The 17,748-nt window shown below is 34.9% G+C and overlaps 1 protein-coding gene across 27 annotated transcripts in view; it reads right to left on the bottom strand.

Moving 5' to 3' along the window:
* Positions 1-17,748, bottom strand: part of zfh2 (Zn finger homeodomain 2) — a 2,927,436-nt gene that overhangs the window by 1,168,067 nt on the left and 1,741,621 nt on the right. For all 27 annotated transcript variants that reach the window (XR_010947790.1, XR_010947791.1, XR_010947792.1 and 24 more), the window contains one exon: positions 15,272-15,412. Coding sequence is in view for 2 of the 27 variants with exons in the window: in XM_067757915.1 (XP_067614016.1) it covers positions 15,272-15,412 (141 nt within the window). In the remaining 25 variants the exon portion in view is untranslated. The remainder of the gene's footprint in view (positions 1-15,271; positions 15,413-17,748) is intronic.

Here is a 17,748-nt window from a genome sequence, read left to right as displayed (position 1 = left end):
CCTATTTTCTCATAGGGCCGCCCTTGCCGCGGGATTAGATATGTTTTCTTCAGGCCAGGATCTTGTATTCATTCCATTCCGTTGTGCGTATTCCACCCTATTATGCATATGTGGTTTTGCCGGATCTTGATCATATTTGCCTTTGCCGACCTTTTTTACTCAATGTTCGGTATGATTCTCAAATGTGTATGTATGGCGCAGCGATTTCCCAAAATGATACAACGCCTTAACTCCAACAAGGACGAATCTCCATTACTGTCGTTGTTGTTTCTTCTCTCCCTTTTTCAATGTTAAGGAGTTTTTTTAGAGGAAGTCTGCATATATTACAAGCAGCAGACGAAGGATTTATTTTTTTTGAGAGGGAGGCTGCCGATTTAATTCAGTAGCACACGTGCAGCATTACGTACATACATATTGCATGAGCGATCTAAACGATTGTACATAGCAACCGGTCGCACGGTCGCTGGCACATAAGCGTGGCTCATATAACGCACGCGTTTTGCTTGCTTGCTTGCCTGTGGGAACGTAATTATGTTGGCGTTGCTTAATATAAACACATTCACACTTAAGACTCAAGCAGAGTGTCGAATGCACTGCAGCATGTGAATCATTTAGAATGAATACAAGATATATGTATGTTACACTACCTCAACAGCTGATCTTACTCCCGGGCATTGACCTATATTTTAAATAAAATTCTTTACATATATTTACAAGTGAGTATGAGAGTTAAAAAAAAAACTTGATTGAGAGCTTAGAGAGTTAAAATAAGGACTTGCGACGACTCATTTGTTTATATGTACATATGTTTGTATGCATATACTTGCATTGGTCTTATGCAGAGTTATACACACAAAAATACATATGCCACTTTAAGCAAAAAGTTTGTATTCATAAAATATTTAAACGCATGTAAATTGAAGTACGTTATTATTCAAACTTACATTATGATTTATTTTTCTTTGCGCAAATCCAGCAAAGCGTCGAAGGCCTCCTCGCTATGGTTGTTCTTGTTCATCGCTTTCCGCAGGTACATAAACTTTAATAAATTAAGTACATATGGATACATATATTTATATATATATGCATATATGATTTATGTATACATATTATATGTACAATTTTGATAAACGGGCGATCGAATTAGATAGCAAAAACAAAAAAAAAACCTCTGCTTAAAAGCAAACACCAACAACTGCATACAAAAAGCTTTTAAATTCCTCTCATGGAATGCATGTTTTCATTTAAATTTCTTTGGTTTTTAATTTTTCTTGTTATAGTAGTTAAATTTATGAATGAATATCGTTGAGCGCGGGGATAGTAAGACAAAAAAGGCGTTGAGTGAGGTTAGGGGGATGGCTAACATGTGGTCTCACCACATGACCAAGTAATCAGAATGAATTAAGTTATTTCTAAATTAATTAATAAAAATAAAAATGGGCTTTGTTTGACCAATATGTGCTCTAGTGCAAGTCAAAAGAATCCACTAGTACAACCCGCCGTTTCGCTAATCATCTTAGCATCCTCAGGGATGAACTAAATTTATTTCAATTATTTTTCCCATATCAATCAACAACAACAACATTATAACATGTAAGAGAAAAAAATAATAGTCAAGATAGCAATATGGAAGAATAACATATTAAGGTATGGAAGAATAACATATTAAGGTGTACAAAAATTGTAAGTGCTCCATATACAATTGTGATATTAATCAGTAAGGTTTACATACTTAATTCTTGACTATTGTTTTTTTCTCTTACATGTTATAATGTTGTTGTTGCTGATTGATATGGGAAAAATAATAGAAATAATATGAAATAACCTACATACATATAAACAAACATGAATCAAAGTACAATTAAACAATTAACCACATTTGATTAATGTACCCAAACAAACGGGTATCAACATAAAAAAATTTTTTTTGACTAAATTAGTTAATTTAAATTAAAATATGTATACTGATGATAAAGTTAAGTGCAATATGGAAAAATAACATATTAAGTTATACAAACATTGTAAGTGCTCCATATACAATTGTGATATTAATCAGTAAGGTTTACATACTTAATTCTTGACTATTGTTTTTTTTTTCCTACATGTTATAATGTTGGTGTTGTTGATTGATATGGGAAAAATAATTGAAATAAATGTAGTTCACCCCTGAGGATGCTAAGATGATTAGGGAAACGTCGGGTTGTACTAGTGGAGTCTTTTGACTTGCACTAAAGCACATATTGGTCAAACAAAGCCTATTTTTATTTCTATTAATTAATTTGGAAAAACGAATTGACCGGCTATAAAAAGTTTAAATTATTTTTACTTTTTGAACTATTTTACACATGTATTCAAAGAATCCAAAATCGTATACAAGCATAGTATTATGACTATGCTAATTTCACGGTTCAATTTCTATATTTAATTATTTTTACTTTTTTTATAAAACGTATTTATTTTTGTCTTTTGGATATTTTTTTTCTTTAAGTTGCTAATAATTTACATGCACCAGCTTCTCCTTCATTAATTTGCAAGTTAAGATGTATATATATATTTTGAAGTAAACATATGTATATATCAAATCTTACTTTGATATATTTATATTTGTAATAACATATTTAAAAGAATTTTCTTTAGGTAAGTAATCAAATCTTATGATAAGTGACTTTTGGTGGCAAGGCGGAGGTAACGTGTGGCATGGTTGCAAGCCCCTGCTAGCTCGTCGAATGGGGTGGGGTTTTGCTCACCAGCCTTGCCCGTAGTTACACAAACAAAAAGATGAGGTTCATGCCTAGAGGAGAAGATATAAATAGAGGGAGAGTAGGAAGTGGAAAAAAAGGAAAAGGGTCATGCCTACATGAGTAAAAAAACAAGATTGAATATCGGAAAGAAAGAGAAGGGAAAGAAAGGAAGAAGGCCCGTCCAGAGTCAAGGGGAGTCTACCCACCCTCTTCGCGGATCTTTCGTGAAGCCATAGGTATAGTGCTGACTCCTCTATTCTTACAGCGCCCTCAATACCTGAATCAAGCTCGTCTGTCTAAGGGTCTTTCAGGTCATTGTTCCCCCCACTTCCCCTCTTCCTACCGGGAACAACACCCACACCAAAGAGTTGAAAAGTTAGCCTTTCATAACCGAAATAAATTTAGTTTCAGCCTTTCAAATTTGACAACGTTATAAACATTATTTTATTAAATTTTAAATTCGCAGACAAAATAAATAGATGATACCCTAACCACTAGGCTTAAATCTACGTAAAAAAATTATCGCAAACAAAAGGCTAATAAAGTATTTTGACAATTCTATTTAGCAATACAGTATATCTATATAAACAAAAGCTTGAAATCTTCAAATAACTCTTCGACCATAAATTCTAAAACAATCGAGTTTGAAGCAAAAAAAAAAAAAATAATCGAATTCAAACAAAATTAAGTGAACGATATTGAGGGTTGTGTATAACTCGTCACCCTCTAATGTATACGGTATCAGAAAAATACTATGCCTATACAAACAAATATTGTCACATCTTTCCTTTCAATAAATAGCTAGAATATTTGCATGTATATATATCAAAAGTAATCAAAGCGGCCAAATTATAAAAAATCCCTGACCGATGCTAAGGTATTATGTACATAGGTATATATGGGTCATTGCTTGCATATGTACATATATATATATAAAGAGAAAAATATGATGATTTTTTTTTTTGTTTTTTTTTTTTTTGTTTTCTCACTCACCTGATCTCAGCACATCAGCATTGTAGGCGCCTTCAAGCTGTGGGGAGACCTGTGAGGGAGAAAAATGTATATGCATATGTCTCTTCCTATTCGTACAAATGCCATACGTTCATGCCTAAGTAAGGTTCAATGGAATTTTGCAATGAACTCCACGCTCACTCACTCGTGGTAGCGGGCGTCGAGTGGGTCACAAAATTGCGCTGCCAAACTAAAAAAAGGAACCACAAGAGGTGGGAGGCAAGAAAATTGAAAAAAAAAAATGTTTAAAGTGTGACAGGAAAAGTTGCGTGCAATTATGTAAGTTAATTACCAGTTGTTAGCATGTGAAAGCGCGTGAAAAACAGAAATTTTGAACGCCGCAAAAAAAGGAATCCGTGTGCGAGACAAAAAGCAAAGGAACTACCAAAAAAAAAAAAACAGATGAGCTTACCCAACAAAAAGGTGCAAACCATGTGCGTATAACAAAGAAAGGGATAGTGATATTTCTAAAGTTTATAAGTGAATAAATATAATCTCTAGTCATGAGGAAAAAATAGAAAAAAATAAAAATGTATTTCTGTGGCCCTCCTTGGGCGTGGGTGATGGTGACGTCGCTGATGTTGCTGTCGGCGTTGCTTTTGGTGGCGATGCTGTCGCTGCTGCTGACTTTGATTGGCGCTCGCTGCTACTGACGTTGGCTGGTTCCGCTCTTGAATGTTGGCGTTGGCGTTGACGCTGGCTTTCGCTCTATCGGTAATGTCGCTAGCAGGCCACGATCACTCTCTAGCCTGGAAAAATCTCTCTCTCTCTTTCTCTCGTTCTCTCTCTTTTCCTGCTCTCTATGACATTCCACGGCAATCCAGTGCGCTACATATGTCGTTGAAACATATGTGTTTCAAAATTTCCAATCACTCCCTTTAAAAATGTTTGAAAATGCGTGTAAGTACGTTCCTTAGCCCCTTCCTAGGTCCTGCCACAAAATCTATAAAAGAAACAAGAAAAAAAAAAAAAAACAAAAAATTGTCTACAGGCTGAATATCATAAGTCTCGTTGCTTCCTTTATTGCTTCCTGTACCTATGTATGTATGCCCAGCCATACCCTATCTTTCCAATCCCATTTGGCACATAATGCAGTAAATATGGATATACATACATATGTGCATGCAATAAAACAAACCAAAGAAAAAGTTATTTCCTTCTGTTTTCACCTACTAATCTCATTTCAACTTCAAATTTTATTTCAAATCAATTATGCTTTGTCCTTTTAACTAATTTCAAGTAAATTTTATAGCGTTTTCTTTTCTGTAAAAAATGTTGCCCTCATGTTACCCTCTTAAATTCCTTCCAACTTTTGATCTAGCCACCTGCCGCGATGCAAAATGGCTCTTTTTCGTAGTTAATGAACCCCTTTTCTTATTCGGTGGAAAAGATTTTGTGAAAAGAACAAACAAACTTACAAGAGAGCTGGGAAAAACCAACAGGGCGACACTATTTTCAGAAAAGAAAACTCCATTAATTTAATTCGGATTTTTACTTTAATATAAATTAACTTCTGATACTCAAAAATACAAACTCAAAACAAATTCTGATTAATACAATTTTTTTCTTTTTATTTATTTTTTTTGCTTTTTCAAGAATTTGGGTTTATTTAATTTTTTCATTTTATACCAATTTTATTTTAACTAATTTCTAACTTCCAAAAATTTAAATTTTTTTTCTACATATTTATTTTTCCATTCATTTAATTTTTATTCAATTTTAGCCTGCATTGTAAAGAGATTATTTTATCTTCCACTTATGTTTAATACAAAAAAAATCTCCTTTAGATTAGGTTTAAGTTGAAGAAAAATAAGCTAAATTAAAATTTTTGTCAACTGAGGGAATAATTTTGATAATTTTAGCGTGGCAAGGTCTATTTTAGTAATTTTTTAATTTATTGCAAAAGGGAAACTTCGCTCAACTTACGAGTACAAAAAGAGGTAAATAAAAATTGGGAAAATGCTGCGCATTTAAATTTTACTAAGCTTTAGTTTCAAACGTGAATCTTTTTTTTCTCTCGGAAAAAGAATGAAATAGTCAACAATTTAAACTTTCAGCAAAAGACACAAAACGGAATTCAGGGAATTTAATTAAATAAACTGTACCTTAGTACTTACCGGAGGCAGGGTGTCCAAAGAAATTGCCTTTTCGTTGTTGGTTGGCTTGTGCTTTACAATTGTGCAGCTTGAACGGAATTGAAACCGTTTTCCGAACATTACGGGATTTTAAAAAAAAATTAAATTTTTTTTATTTTTGTTTTTTTTTTTTCACTTGACCGGCACTGCACTTTACTTTAGCTTTTCCGCGGAACGCCCACGCACTTTAAATCCGACTTTTGCAATGATTTTCTGAGCTTCAGCTCGATCGTGTGCATACCCCGATTCGTATCTAAACGGAATTTCCTACCAACTTCACTCAATTCACACCCACGCATGTGCAGTTGCATTTCGTTTTTGCACATACACACATTCATACCTGCACATGTAGGCCTCCTTCCACTAATGTTGCGCAACACGCGTGGATACCTGGTTGAGATACATTTTGTTGATAACATCGTAACGCAAAAACAAATACGGTTGCCGGTGTCATCTGTATATATGTATCTTAAGGCTAGCGTAACACAAACTAAATATTATGGCTTATCTTGGGATCCAGTATTTGATTTCCTTTGCTTTAAATATTTCCCAGATCCGTTGGGCAGACGACAAATGAAATTCGGAACTGCCACGTGGCAGTACCGCCAATAAGCCAGCGCTTCGTACGTCTTGCAATTGGGATTTAAAATTTGTGTGAATTTCGAAAAATTAGTTGGAGAAACCTAGGAAAAATTTAAGAAATTCATGAAAATAATTCCTAAGAGCACTCGCGAACTAATTAAACATTAATAAAATTAAATAAATATTAAAACAATTTAAACCGAATTCTTACCACGAGTCTGGTTTTTTTCTTTTCTTTATAATCCCAAGATGAGATAAGCTGATCCTATATACATATGCTATATATGTATATTGGTTTGCACAAATTAAACTTTTTGATTTACAAAAAACTTTTAAAATAATACTTCTGCTCTGCTTGGCTGCTCGTTGTTGAAACGAAGATCTATTTTACGTGGACATCAAATTAACCCAAGTACCGGCATTTTAACAATATTAATGTATGTATATATATTTTTTTGTTTTTATCGGGAACTATATGATGCGAAATTCGATGTTTATATAGTGCTCTAACGACAGTGATGGCCATATAAAATGCTGAGATTTGAAATTTAAATGTTTAAGAAATTTGAAATGAGATAGACTTTGTCGCCGAGGCTAAGAATTTTTAATCTACTTCGCAAGTTGTATCGTTAGAAGATGTTTCAAACGTCTTTTTTATATTTTCTGCAAGTGATTTTCTTATCAGAGTCAACCTGTCCGTTCCCTCGATGACTTTCTGGTCTAGCGCTTCCAGCCTACGTAATATCTCATATTCATCAGAGTGCCCTACCATTTGCTGACCGAGTAGGGCGTAATATGGTGTGCATCCCATTGATTGGTGGTAAGGTCTGTGGAGTGCTTCTGCGATATCCGCCAAATTTTTGTCCGATAGGGTCTAATCCGCTTTACGGTAGGATCGAATGCCGGCTATAATCGAAAGATTTACTCGTTGACTAGCACTAGCCTGTGGGCTGTATAAAGCAGTATAAATATGTTTAATACCACGTTCGGTCAACAAATTATTAAACTGTCTGATTTGAACTATTTGCCGTTGTCGTTCAGTACCACTTCAGGCGTTCGGAAAATACTAAAAACGTTATCTTTAAAATAATTAAAATGTTTGATGTATTGAAATTTTTAATTGCTTAAATAAAGGGAATTTTGTAAGCTGGTCAAGAACGATTAAATTTCCAGTATTTCCTTGCCTTGATCTGGGATAAGGGCCAAGTAAATCTACATACAGTTTCTGGAATGTACGCTGGGCCGTATACGGTGCGGTCATTGGAGGTCGAAGAGTTGGGTTAGGAGCTTTGCTTTGCCGACAGATGTCGCATTGGCCAACGTATTCTTTTTCATCGACTGTCATGTTTGGTCAATAAAAATTCAATCGAAGGCGCTCTAGTGTTTTTGCAATACCTCTATAGCATTTATTTGGGTATTTTCTAAAACCTGTGGTACTAAGGTTTTCGGAATCCAGAGTTTCCAATTGAAGGTTTCACGTTCCGGTGATCCATTATGATGTTCGGTTCGTTTATACACCCGGTCGTCTACTATTTGTAAATCAGGAAGACGGCTAGCATTGTCTTTTATATAAGATAAGAATTTTTTATATTCAACCGATGAAAACTCAGAAGAATTGGGATCTACTATCGGACGAATTCAAGGGCATTTATTTCATCGAAATTTTGCCGCGACAAACTATCTGGCACAATATTCAAAGAACCCTTTCAATGCTCGATTTTAAAACGAAAACCTTGCAATTTAAGTGCTCATCTGGCCAACCTGCTGGACAAGTGCGTTTGCCGCATAAGCCATTGCAAGTTGGGATGGTCAGTGATTATGGTGAAGTCCTGTCCTTCAACGTATGCTCTGAACTTTTTCAAGCTTAAAACTGTAGCAAAATACTCTAATTCGGTAACGGAATAATTTCTTTGGGCTTTATTAAGTTTTTGGGAGAAATAGGCTACTGGGACTATATCACCTTCCTCACTTTTTTGGAGCAACACTGCACCAACGCCAAGTTTACTTGTATCGCACTGAATAATGAATTGTTTTTCGTAATTTGGACTAGCTAGCACTGGAGCGGTACAAAGCATACTTTTTAATTTGTCGAACGATTCTTAAGCTTCACCACTCCATGTAAAATTCTTGCTTTTCTTCAACATATTAGTCAACGGTGTTGTAATTGTTGCAAAATTATCGATAAAACGTCGATACCAACCGGCCATGCCCAGAAATCGTCTCAATTGTTTGACGGTTGTTGGGTTGGCATCAGATAATTAGCTATAGCCGAAATTTTGTCTGGGTCAGCGCGCAATGTTCCTCCACCTACAATATATCTTGGGTATTTTATTTCTTGGATGCAAACTTACTTTTTTGTACATTTTTTTATTTTTTTTTTTTAATCCACGCAAGACACTTGTAAACTAAGTATCGTGGCACAAAAAATTTTTTATACAATGTATAACGAATTGCGATTCAAAAAATTATTTTATATTCAGCTTTTGAAGCATACGTAAAAGAGATAAGATTTCGGAAGAAGTGTTTTGCGTAAAATTATTCCCGATGGTACTAGAAGAACCTCATAAGGTTAAGTTAGGTTAAACTGGCCGGCCCATAAGTGAGTCCGTAGTGTTAACAGAAGTTTGCTTAAGGACCAAACTGAAAACCCCTATCAAAAACCAGGACCTATATTATAAATTAGCTCCGCCCTCTTGGCAAATACTAGAAGCTTTCTAGGAGCTATGCCACATACTGCTTCTAGATCTGACAGCCGTGTCACTCCTAATAGCTGGAGTTGTAGCCTGGCAAGCGCAGGGCACGAGCACAAAACGTGCTCGATCGTTTGAATACTCTCACATACTGAATCTTGGCTCTGGTATGAAGATTAACCTTTAAGGGAAAAAGTAAGCATCTATAAAAATAGCATTTAAAAATTTGCTTAGTTTCATTTGTGATTTACTGACCCACACGGCACGAAATATTAAAGAAATTCTTACATTTATTGCGGGAATATTTGGCTAGAAATTTGTTTTTGACATGTTTCTGACATATTTAGGAATATTTTTACTGAATTGATTTATATCAAATATTTCTGCATTATTGTACTTTAAAATTGCTGAAATGTAGACCAATATTATAAATTTATAAATCATCTAAATGTTACTTATATAGTATACTCAAAATATTACTAAACATAGACTGGCATTATTAACATAAATAACACCAAATATTAGAGACTTATTTGGAAAATATTTTCCAGCAATAATTAGAAATACAAATTATTGTTACTCAAATATGCAGCAATTTTCGGAGTCATTCTATTTTGCTCCCAAGTACAAACAGTCCATGTAGTCATTTTACATGGTTGGGGTGAAACTTAAGTCCCGCTGGTTAAAAATTCTCATAAAATTTATATTGATTCATATGAGGACATTTTCAAATAGTTTAATGATTATGATACAAATACTCGTGGACAAGAAACATATAATATTAATAAAAATTAATAATGTTTCCATAAACTACAAACAAATTTGAAAATACTTCAGAAATATTTCTAGTAATATTGTTGAATTATCCAAAAGTAATGCAAAAAGCATTTTAATGTTGCTGAAATATTTCCATAGTATTTCAACAACATTAGTTGTAATCTTGCAATACCCTACAATATTGTGCTTAAATAATTTAGCAACATTTTGACAAGATTTTTTGCCATGTGGGGAGTTTGCCACATAGTTCGCCCAAAGAGGATAAATTATAGCAAGAGACGCCAGTCTGCTACTCGTAGCTAGTTGCTCGGTGTTTTCTATGAGGTAGTCTCTGTTTTTTTTTTTTGGCGAGATGTGCATTAAATATCTTCTGTACATTTTCGTGACTATTTGCTTCTATTTTAACGTTTGTATTTAATTAACTAATTAATTTTCTTTCCAAAAAACACTATTGCACAAGGTGACTAAACCGCATGAATAAATGGGAGGCAATTCAAAAAAACTTCCTCATAGAAAACACTCGGCCTACTTTTTTTGATTTCCAGCGAGTTACTCGCCACTCGTAGCAAACCTGTGGCTCTTATTTTAAGTTATTCTATTTGGTTAGTTAAAACCAGAACGCAAATTTTTAGGCGTTTCTTAATAAAACCTATCCTAGAAATATGATTATTATATTACCTAAATGACACTTTATTTTTGTTTACGCTGTTTTAATTAAAGCAAAGTCTTAACATTGTTTAGCAAATTTTATTTAGGAAAACATGGAGACGCCTAAATATTTATATTTTACAACGAATACGACACTTTTTTGATAAAATAAAACAAAAATTTGATCATTTTTTGTGAGACTTGGTCGTTTTTTTTTTTAATGTGTGTGCATTGATATGTAATGAGACAACAGAGCAAGGAAATCAAAGCGACATTATTGGTGTGTGTGTTTGTTTCTGTAGGGGTTTAAAGCGCGGTATCTCATTTACTGCATAGTTTTACACAATTTTTTTGCACAAACTATCGTGACTGAAATCTATGTTCATTGAAAATTTCATGATAATTGGTAAAGCCGTTCGGCAGTTTTGTCCGCTCCTGGGTCTCAAAAAATGAAAGTGATTTGCAGTCTCGAATACGCAATGAGAGCACAATTGAGGAGTTGCGTGCAAAAATGGATCTAGGGTCGAATATTCCTTTTTACGTAAAATGGCTCAATAAGAAGCAGAGGTCGAGTTTTATACCCACGCCTAATATTTTTTTTTTATGTCTCTGAAACTGACTTCGTGTCAACGCAAAAAGTAAAGCTATGAGCCAGTTTTTGCTTTATTCCTAAAAAATTTAAGTTACTCACACTCTCATAGAATTCTGCCTCCCTTTATAAGCTATGTTAACGTCTCCCGATTTCGCTGAACTATATTTGCTTTTTCTAACACAAGAAGAAGGACAGAAAAAATTTCATTAAAATATCACTAAAATTGTAAATAAAAAGATGATAAAAAATTTTAAGGACTAATTTAAATAAATGGACCAAAAAATAAAAGCTCTTGTAAAGGAATTTTGGGATTTAAAACTATAAAGGTGGAGCGCAATCTTTCAATTTAAGGCAAACCATGTACTTGGGATTAACTAATTGATTATTTAAAATTTAAACACGCGATATACCTCTTTAATTTAAAATCACAAAATTCTTTTACAAGAGGTGTTGTTAAAGTTTTTTAGTCAAAATTCAACAATACTATGTCTGTATTAAAGGAAAAATTGCCTTCTATTTTTTGGTCCATTTATATAAAGGTAGTCTTTAAAATTTTTTTAACATATTTTAATTTTTTAGTACTGCCTACAAGAAGGCAATTGCAACTTTGATTAGTAATTTAAGTAATTCCTAAGTGAAAATTCTTATCTTTATTTATTTGTTCAAAATAGCAAGATTTAAGAGAATTAGTGGAATTTTCGCTGACAACACTGGCGAAAACAACAGAATTGTACCTCGCATCATAACAAGAGAATTCCACCTCGTTTGTCAGCTACTTAATTTGCACAGTTGAAAATCGTGGTGAAATTCGCATACGCCTGAAAGTCTAAAAGAATCGTGGTGAAAGTCGCATACGCCTAAAAGTATGCAAGGACGCGCATTGAGTTCGGCCTTCAACGAGGTGGAATTCTACAACGCCTGCAACACTCAAGAGGCTAGCTAGGCAAAGGTATGGCATAATCTTATAAATAGTTCGACTTGTGCGTTACGTAGCTCAAATTGTTTGATCAAATATTGCACTGTCACCGAGTTTTAAACTATATTTCAGGTTTCAAGTCTCTAGATATCTAGGAAATTAGTTAAAAATCGATTGCAAGATTCCCGATTTAAAACTAGTTTTCTCAATATCTCGATACATGCACCACCTAGGGGAATTTTTTTGATAAAGTATTGCATTGTCACCGTGTTCTGACTTACGGCCCAAGTTTCATGTCTCTAGCTCATCGGAAAGTTACTAGAAAATCGATCGTAAAATTCCCCCCATTTTTAAAGGAAATTGTGTTTTCTGTAAATTGTAGTGTCACCGGGTCTCGAAATATGTGCTAAGTTACAAGTCTGTAGGTAACCGGGAAGTCAGTTAAAAATTGATTGAAAGATTCCCAAATTAAAATAAATTTTCCTAATATATTGATCCATGCGCCACCTAGCGGAATGTTTTTGATAAAATATTGCACTCTCACCGGGTTCTGACTTACGGCTCAAGTTTCATATCTCCAGCTCACCGCGAAGTTACTCAAAAATCGATTGTAAGATTCCCCTCGTTTTTCAAGGATTTGTAGTTATCTCACTTAGCGGAAGTTTGTTTTCGGTAAATTGTATTGTCACCGGGTCTCGAACTATGTGCTAAGTTACAAGTCTTTAGGTAACCGAGAAGTTAGTTAAAAATGGATTGTAAAATTCCCAAATTAAAATTAATTTTCCAAATATATCGATCCATGCGCCACCTAGCGGAATTTTTTTGATCATATGTTGCATTGTCAGCGGGTTCTGACCCACGACCCAAGCTTCAAGTCTCTAGTTTAAAGGCAAGTTACTCAAAAATCGATCGCAAGATTCCCCTCGTTTTTGAGGGATTTGTAGTTATCTCAATTAGCACACCACCTAGCGGAACTTTGTTTTCTATAAATTGTATTGTCACCGGGTCTCGAACTATATGCTACGTTACAAGTCTCTAGGTAACTGGGAAGTTAGTTAAAAATTGATTGAAAAATTCCCAAATCAAAATTAATTTTCTTAATATCTCGATCGATGCGCCACCTAGCGAAATTTTTTGATCAAATATAGCATTGTCACTGGGTTCTGACTCACGGCCCAAGTTTCAAGTCTCTAGCTCAGAGGGAAGTTACTTAAAAATCGATCGCAAAATTCCCTGCGTTTTTTCAGGGATTTTCAGTGATTTTCGTTTATCTCGATTCGTCTGCCACGTGGCGACATTTTGTTTTCCACGAATTGTAGTGCCATCGACTCGCAAACTTTGTGCTAAGTTTCAAGTCTCTGGATCACCGAGAAGTTAGTTAGAAGTCGATCGCAAAATTTCCATTTAAAAAAAAATTGTCTGTATATGTATCTCGTTCCGTGCGCCACCTTGCGGATTTTTTTCACTTGCATTGTAATGTCCCCCCGATCTCTAAGTACCAAGTGTCTAGCTCAGCGATGGGCAAAACGGCTCGTATGAGCCTTTTGCTCATACGGGCACGCTTTGCACATTTAAGTGCTGGGTGGGGGACAATCAAGTGCAGGTATGTGGGGCGAAGAACACAGGAAGAGAATAATATACAAACACACAAACGATGGATTAAGATAGAGTATTTGACCTTATACATCTGTGACTGCACAGTTGCTTAATACATATTTAACAGTTACCAAGCTATGTGGAAAATAGAGCTGCCACCGCTATTATTATGTTCAAATTATTAAGCGTTTTAGGATAAACTAGCCTTTACCGGAGGCTTGGCTTGCACTGAAGGCCACAAATATGTAATGTCGCTTTTGTGATTCACAATTCGAACTGAATTTTCAGTTGTAATTTTAAAAGCTCCTTTATGAGTCAAATCATAAACAAAGCAAATTTTAAAATTAGAAAAATGGTCGCCGTAAATTAAACATACATGCAACACATGCTCCAACAATTTTTGCAGTGTGGATTTAACGATATATGTTTGTGAGCTGAAGAAATTTGAAAATTCCTCCATAATTTGAAATTTATATATGAAAGCAGTTATGTATAATAAAACTGGTAAAATTAGTCGTTGTTTATGCGTTTGGTACCTTTTTTTATTTGTAAACTGATACGTTTCTTTCTAGGGTGACGGCAACACTGCCAACAAGTCTGAAAAGGGTTTCGTTTCCCCAAGATTGTATACGAAACGTGCATTAGTACGTTTTTCTACTACTACTTTAAAAATACTTTTTTTTAATACTTTTATGTATATATTGCAAAAATGAATCGGCTTGCATATAATTAAATGTATGTGAAGGCGAAATTAATGTCAATAATGCGCTGCTTAACATAAAGCCGACTTCAGTCTATGGTTCCGTTTTTCGTATTTCTTGCCAAAAAATGTATGTTTTTACCAAATTATTAAATAAAATTAAATTAAATTATTAAATAAAATGTATGTTTTTGTTTTCGTACTATTGCAACACAGTTTGGGAATTGGTTTTCGAGGTTGAGAGAGAATATTTTCGTTTCAGTTTTTTAATGTTTCCGCAACCTTCTTGCGATGAATACCATTTGAGACGAAGCGCACGATATTTCCAATGTATTTTTTTAATCCCCTTACACCCCAAAACACACAAACGTGTCACCTAGCACTCGCTGACACTGAAACTGATTTAGGAGCCGAAAATAGGCCCATCCTTGGTCTAGCTCAACGGGAAGTTACCGAAAAAGACTTTTCCGTGGGGCAAAAATTTGTATGGAAATGAGGGGACAAACATGAAAGGGACTTAATATAACGGCAGTAAAAATTGATTTTGTCAACGTATACATTGGACATATTATATATGAAATATACTATATAGTAAGAAAATGTTTCAAATACTTCAACAACAAAAATGCTTTATCTCCTCAAATGTTTAAAACACGAAAATCTCAAAACGCAATTTGCAAAGGTCATTTTTTGCACGCAACTCCTCTATAGTGCTATGGAACGCATACCCCTGATTTATATATGTACATAGATATATTTGTTTTAAGGAATATGAACTTTGATTAGCATTACTTCGACTTAAGACATGTTGAACGAGTTACATCACATCAAAAATTTGTAAATAGGAAATACAAAATGTGGAGCAAATGAAAAAGAATCTTACCTTCATTGGCAAATTTGCCTTTTGTGACATTTCCATAATACTTTCTTCTCCTGGTGAGTTATTGATATCAAAGTGAGCTCTCAAAATTTTAAGCTGTTCATCGGTGATACGAGTGCGTGCACGCTTTTGATTGTTTGTCATCTGGAAAATATACTATGTTAAAAATGTCGCGAAAACGAATGCAAAACCACGCGTGGGGGCTAAAAGGTGCTTAAACATGGCAATGTTTCCTGATCTAAAGTCAAAGAGGATAAATATATCAAGAGCTACGAGTGGCGAGTAACTCGCTGGAAATCAAAAAGTTGATGCCGAATGGCTAAGAGGGACATTTTTTAAATGTCTCTCATTTATCCATGCGGTGTGGGCACCTTATGCAACTTTGATTTTTGAAAAGAGAATTAATTAGTTAATTATATTGAGTCGGAAAAGTGAACAGCAAATCCTCACGAAAATTTATAGAAGACATTTTATGCACATCTCGCCCAAAAAACCAGCGAATACATCTTAGAAAACACCGAGCATCTTTGCTAAAGTCAGGTCAGTCACCAGAATAAGGGCTTTGAGTGGATTCGTTTCGGCTAGCGCGAGCATATGCTAAGGCAATGTTAAGCATGGGACCGCTACCGCGCCAGGTGGGTGAACAAAAGGTAAGATATGCTTGTGTATATATCTATACCTACGATTATTTAGAAAAAGATGTAGGTATGCATTTCTGATGTAAACAAAACTTGCATTCTCACTGAACAGATCGAACATTTTATATACACGTAGGCGTCTATACACATATACCTACTTACGTAAGGGTGGACAACAGTGGGGAAACAATAGAAAATACAACATTAATAAATTGTAATACTTTTTAATTTATTTACACTTTTATTTAAGTTAGTATTTTATAAATCGACCTATCCTAACAGAAAAGTCGTAATGTAAAAGTTTTGTTAGGAAGAACGTATCTATGTCAGACTGTTCATGTGTGAACATAAATAAATAAAATATACACACAGATATAGCGTCATGAACATTAAATACTATAAATAACACAGTCCACAATCATTTTATAATTCACACATTTATTTACAAATGCACATACATATGTACACATACTGTGTGACATTTATAAGATCTATGCAAAAATCGTGCGATTAATCCCAAGGAGAGCGGTCTACGATTGACCTCTTTTGTCCACATTGGGGTATAATTGATGCCCTCTTGTCCCTTTTGGGTATATTTAGCATCAGTCAGTTTGAAAGTTATGTAGCCAATTGAAAAAAAACAATAAAAAACAAGTAAGGAAGGTTAAGTTCGGGTGTAACCGAATATTACATACTCAGTTGAGAGCTGTGGTGACAACATAAGGGAAAATAACCATGTAGGAAAATGAAACAAGGGAAACCCTGGAATGTGTTTGTATGACATGTGTATCAAATGAAAGGCATTAAAGAGTATTTTAAGGGAGTGGGCCATAGTTCTATAGGTGGACGCCATTTAGGGATATAGCCATAAAGGTGGATCAGGGTTGACTCTAGAATGCGTTTGTACGATATGGGTATCAAATGAAAGGTATTAATGAGTATTTTAAAAGGGCGTGGACCTAAGTTCTATAGATGGACGCCTTTTCGAGATATCGCCGTAAAGATGGACCAGGGGTGACTCTAGAATGCGTTTGTACGATATGGGTATCAAATGAAAGGTGTTAATGAGCATTTTAAAATGGAGTAATCCTTAGTTCCATAGGTGGACGCCGTTTCGAGATATCGCCATAAAAGTGGACCAGGGGTGACCCTAGAATTTGTTTGCACAATATGGAAAGCTGTTAATGAGTATTTTAAAAGGGAGTGGGCCTTAGTTCTATAGGTGGACGCCGTTTCGAGATATAGCCATAAACGTGGGCCAGGGGTGACTCTAGAATTCGTTTGTGCAATATGGGTATCAAACGAAAGGAGTTAATGAGTATTTTAAGAGGGAGTGGGCCTTAGTTCTATAGGTGGACGCATTTTCGAGGTATCGCAATAAAGGTGGACCAGGGGTGACTCTAGACTTTGTTTGTACGATATGGGTATCAAATGAAAGGTGTTAATGAGTATTTTTAAAAGGGAGTGGGCCTTCGTTTTATAGGTGTTCGCCTTTTCGAGATATCGCCATAAAGGTGGACCAGGGGTGACTTTAGAATTTGTTTGTAAGATATGGGTATCAAATGACAGGTGTTAATGATTATTTTAAAAGGGCGTGGGGCTTAGTTCTATAGGTGGACCCCTTTTCGAGATATCGCCATAAAGGTGGACCAGGGGTGACTCTAGAATTCGTTTGTGCAATATGGGTATCAAACGAAAGGAGTTAATGAGTATTTTAAGAGGGAGTGGGCCTTAGTTCTATAGGTGGACGCCGTTTCGAGATATCGCCATAAAGATGGACCAGGTGTGACTCTAGAATGCGTTTGTACGATATGGGTATCAAATGAAAGGTGTTAATGAGTA

The sequence above is a fragment of the Eurosta solidaginis genome, chromosome X, assembly GCF_040869045.1.
Source record: "Eurosta solidaginis isolate ZX-2024a chromosome X, ASM4086904v1, whole genome shotgun sequence".
NCBI classification, from domain to species: Eukaryota; Metazoa; Arthropoda; class Insecta; order Diptera; family Tephritidae; genus Eurosta; species Eurosta solidaginis.
This window is presented reverse-complemented; position numbering and strand designations above follow the sequence as displayed.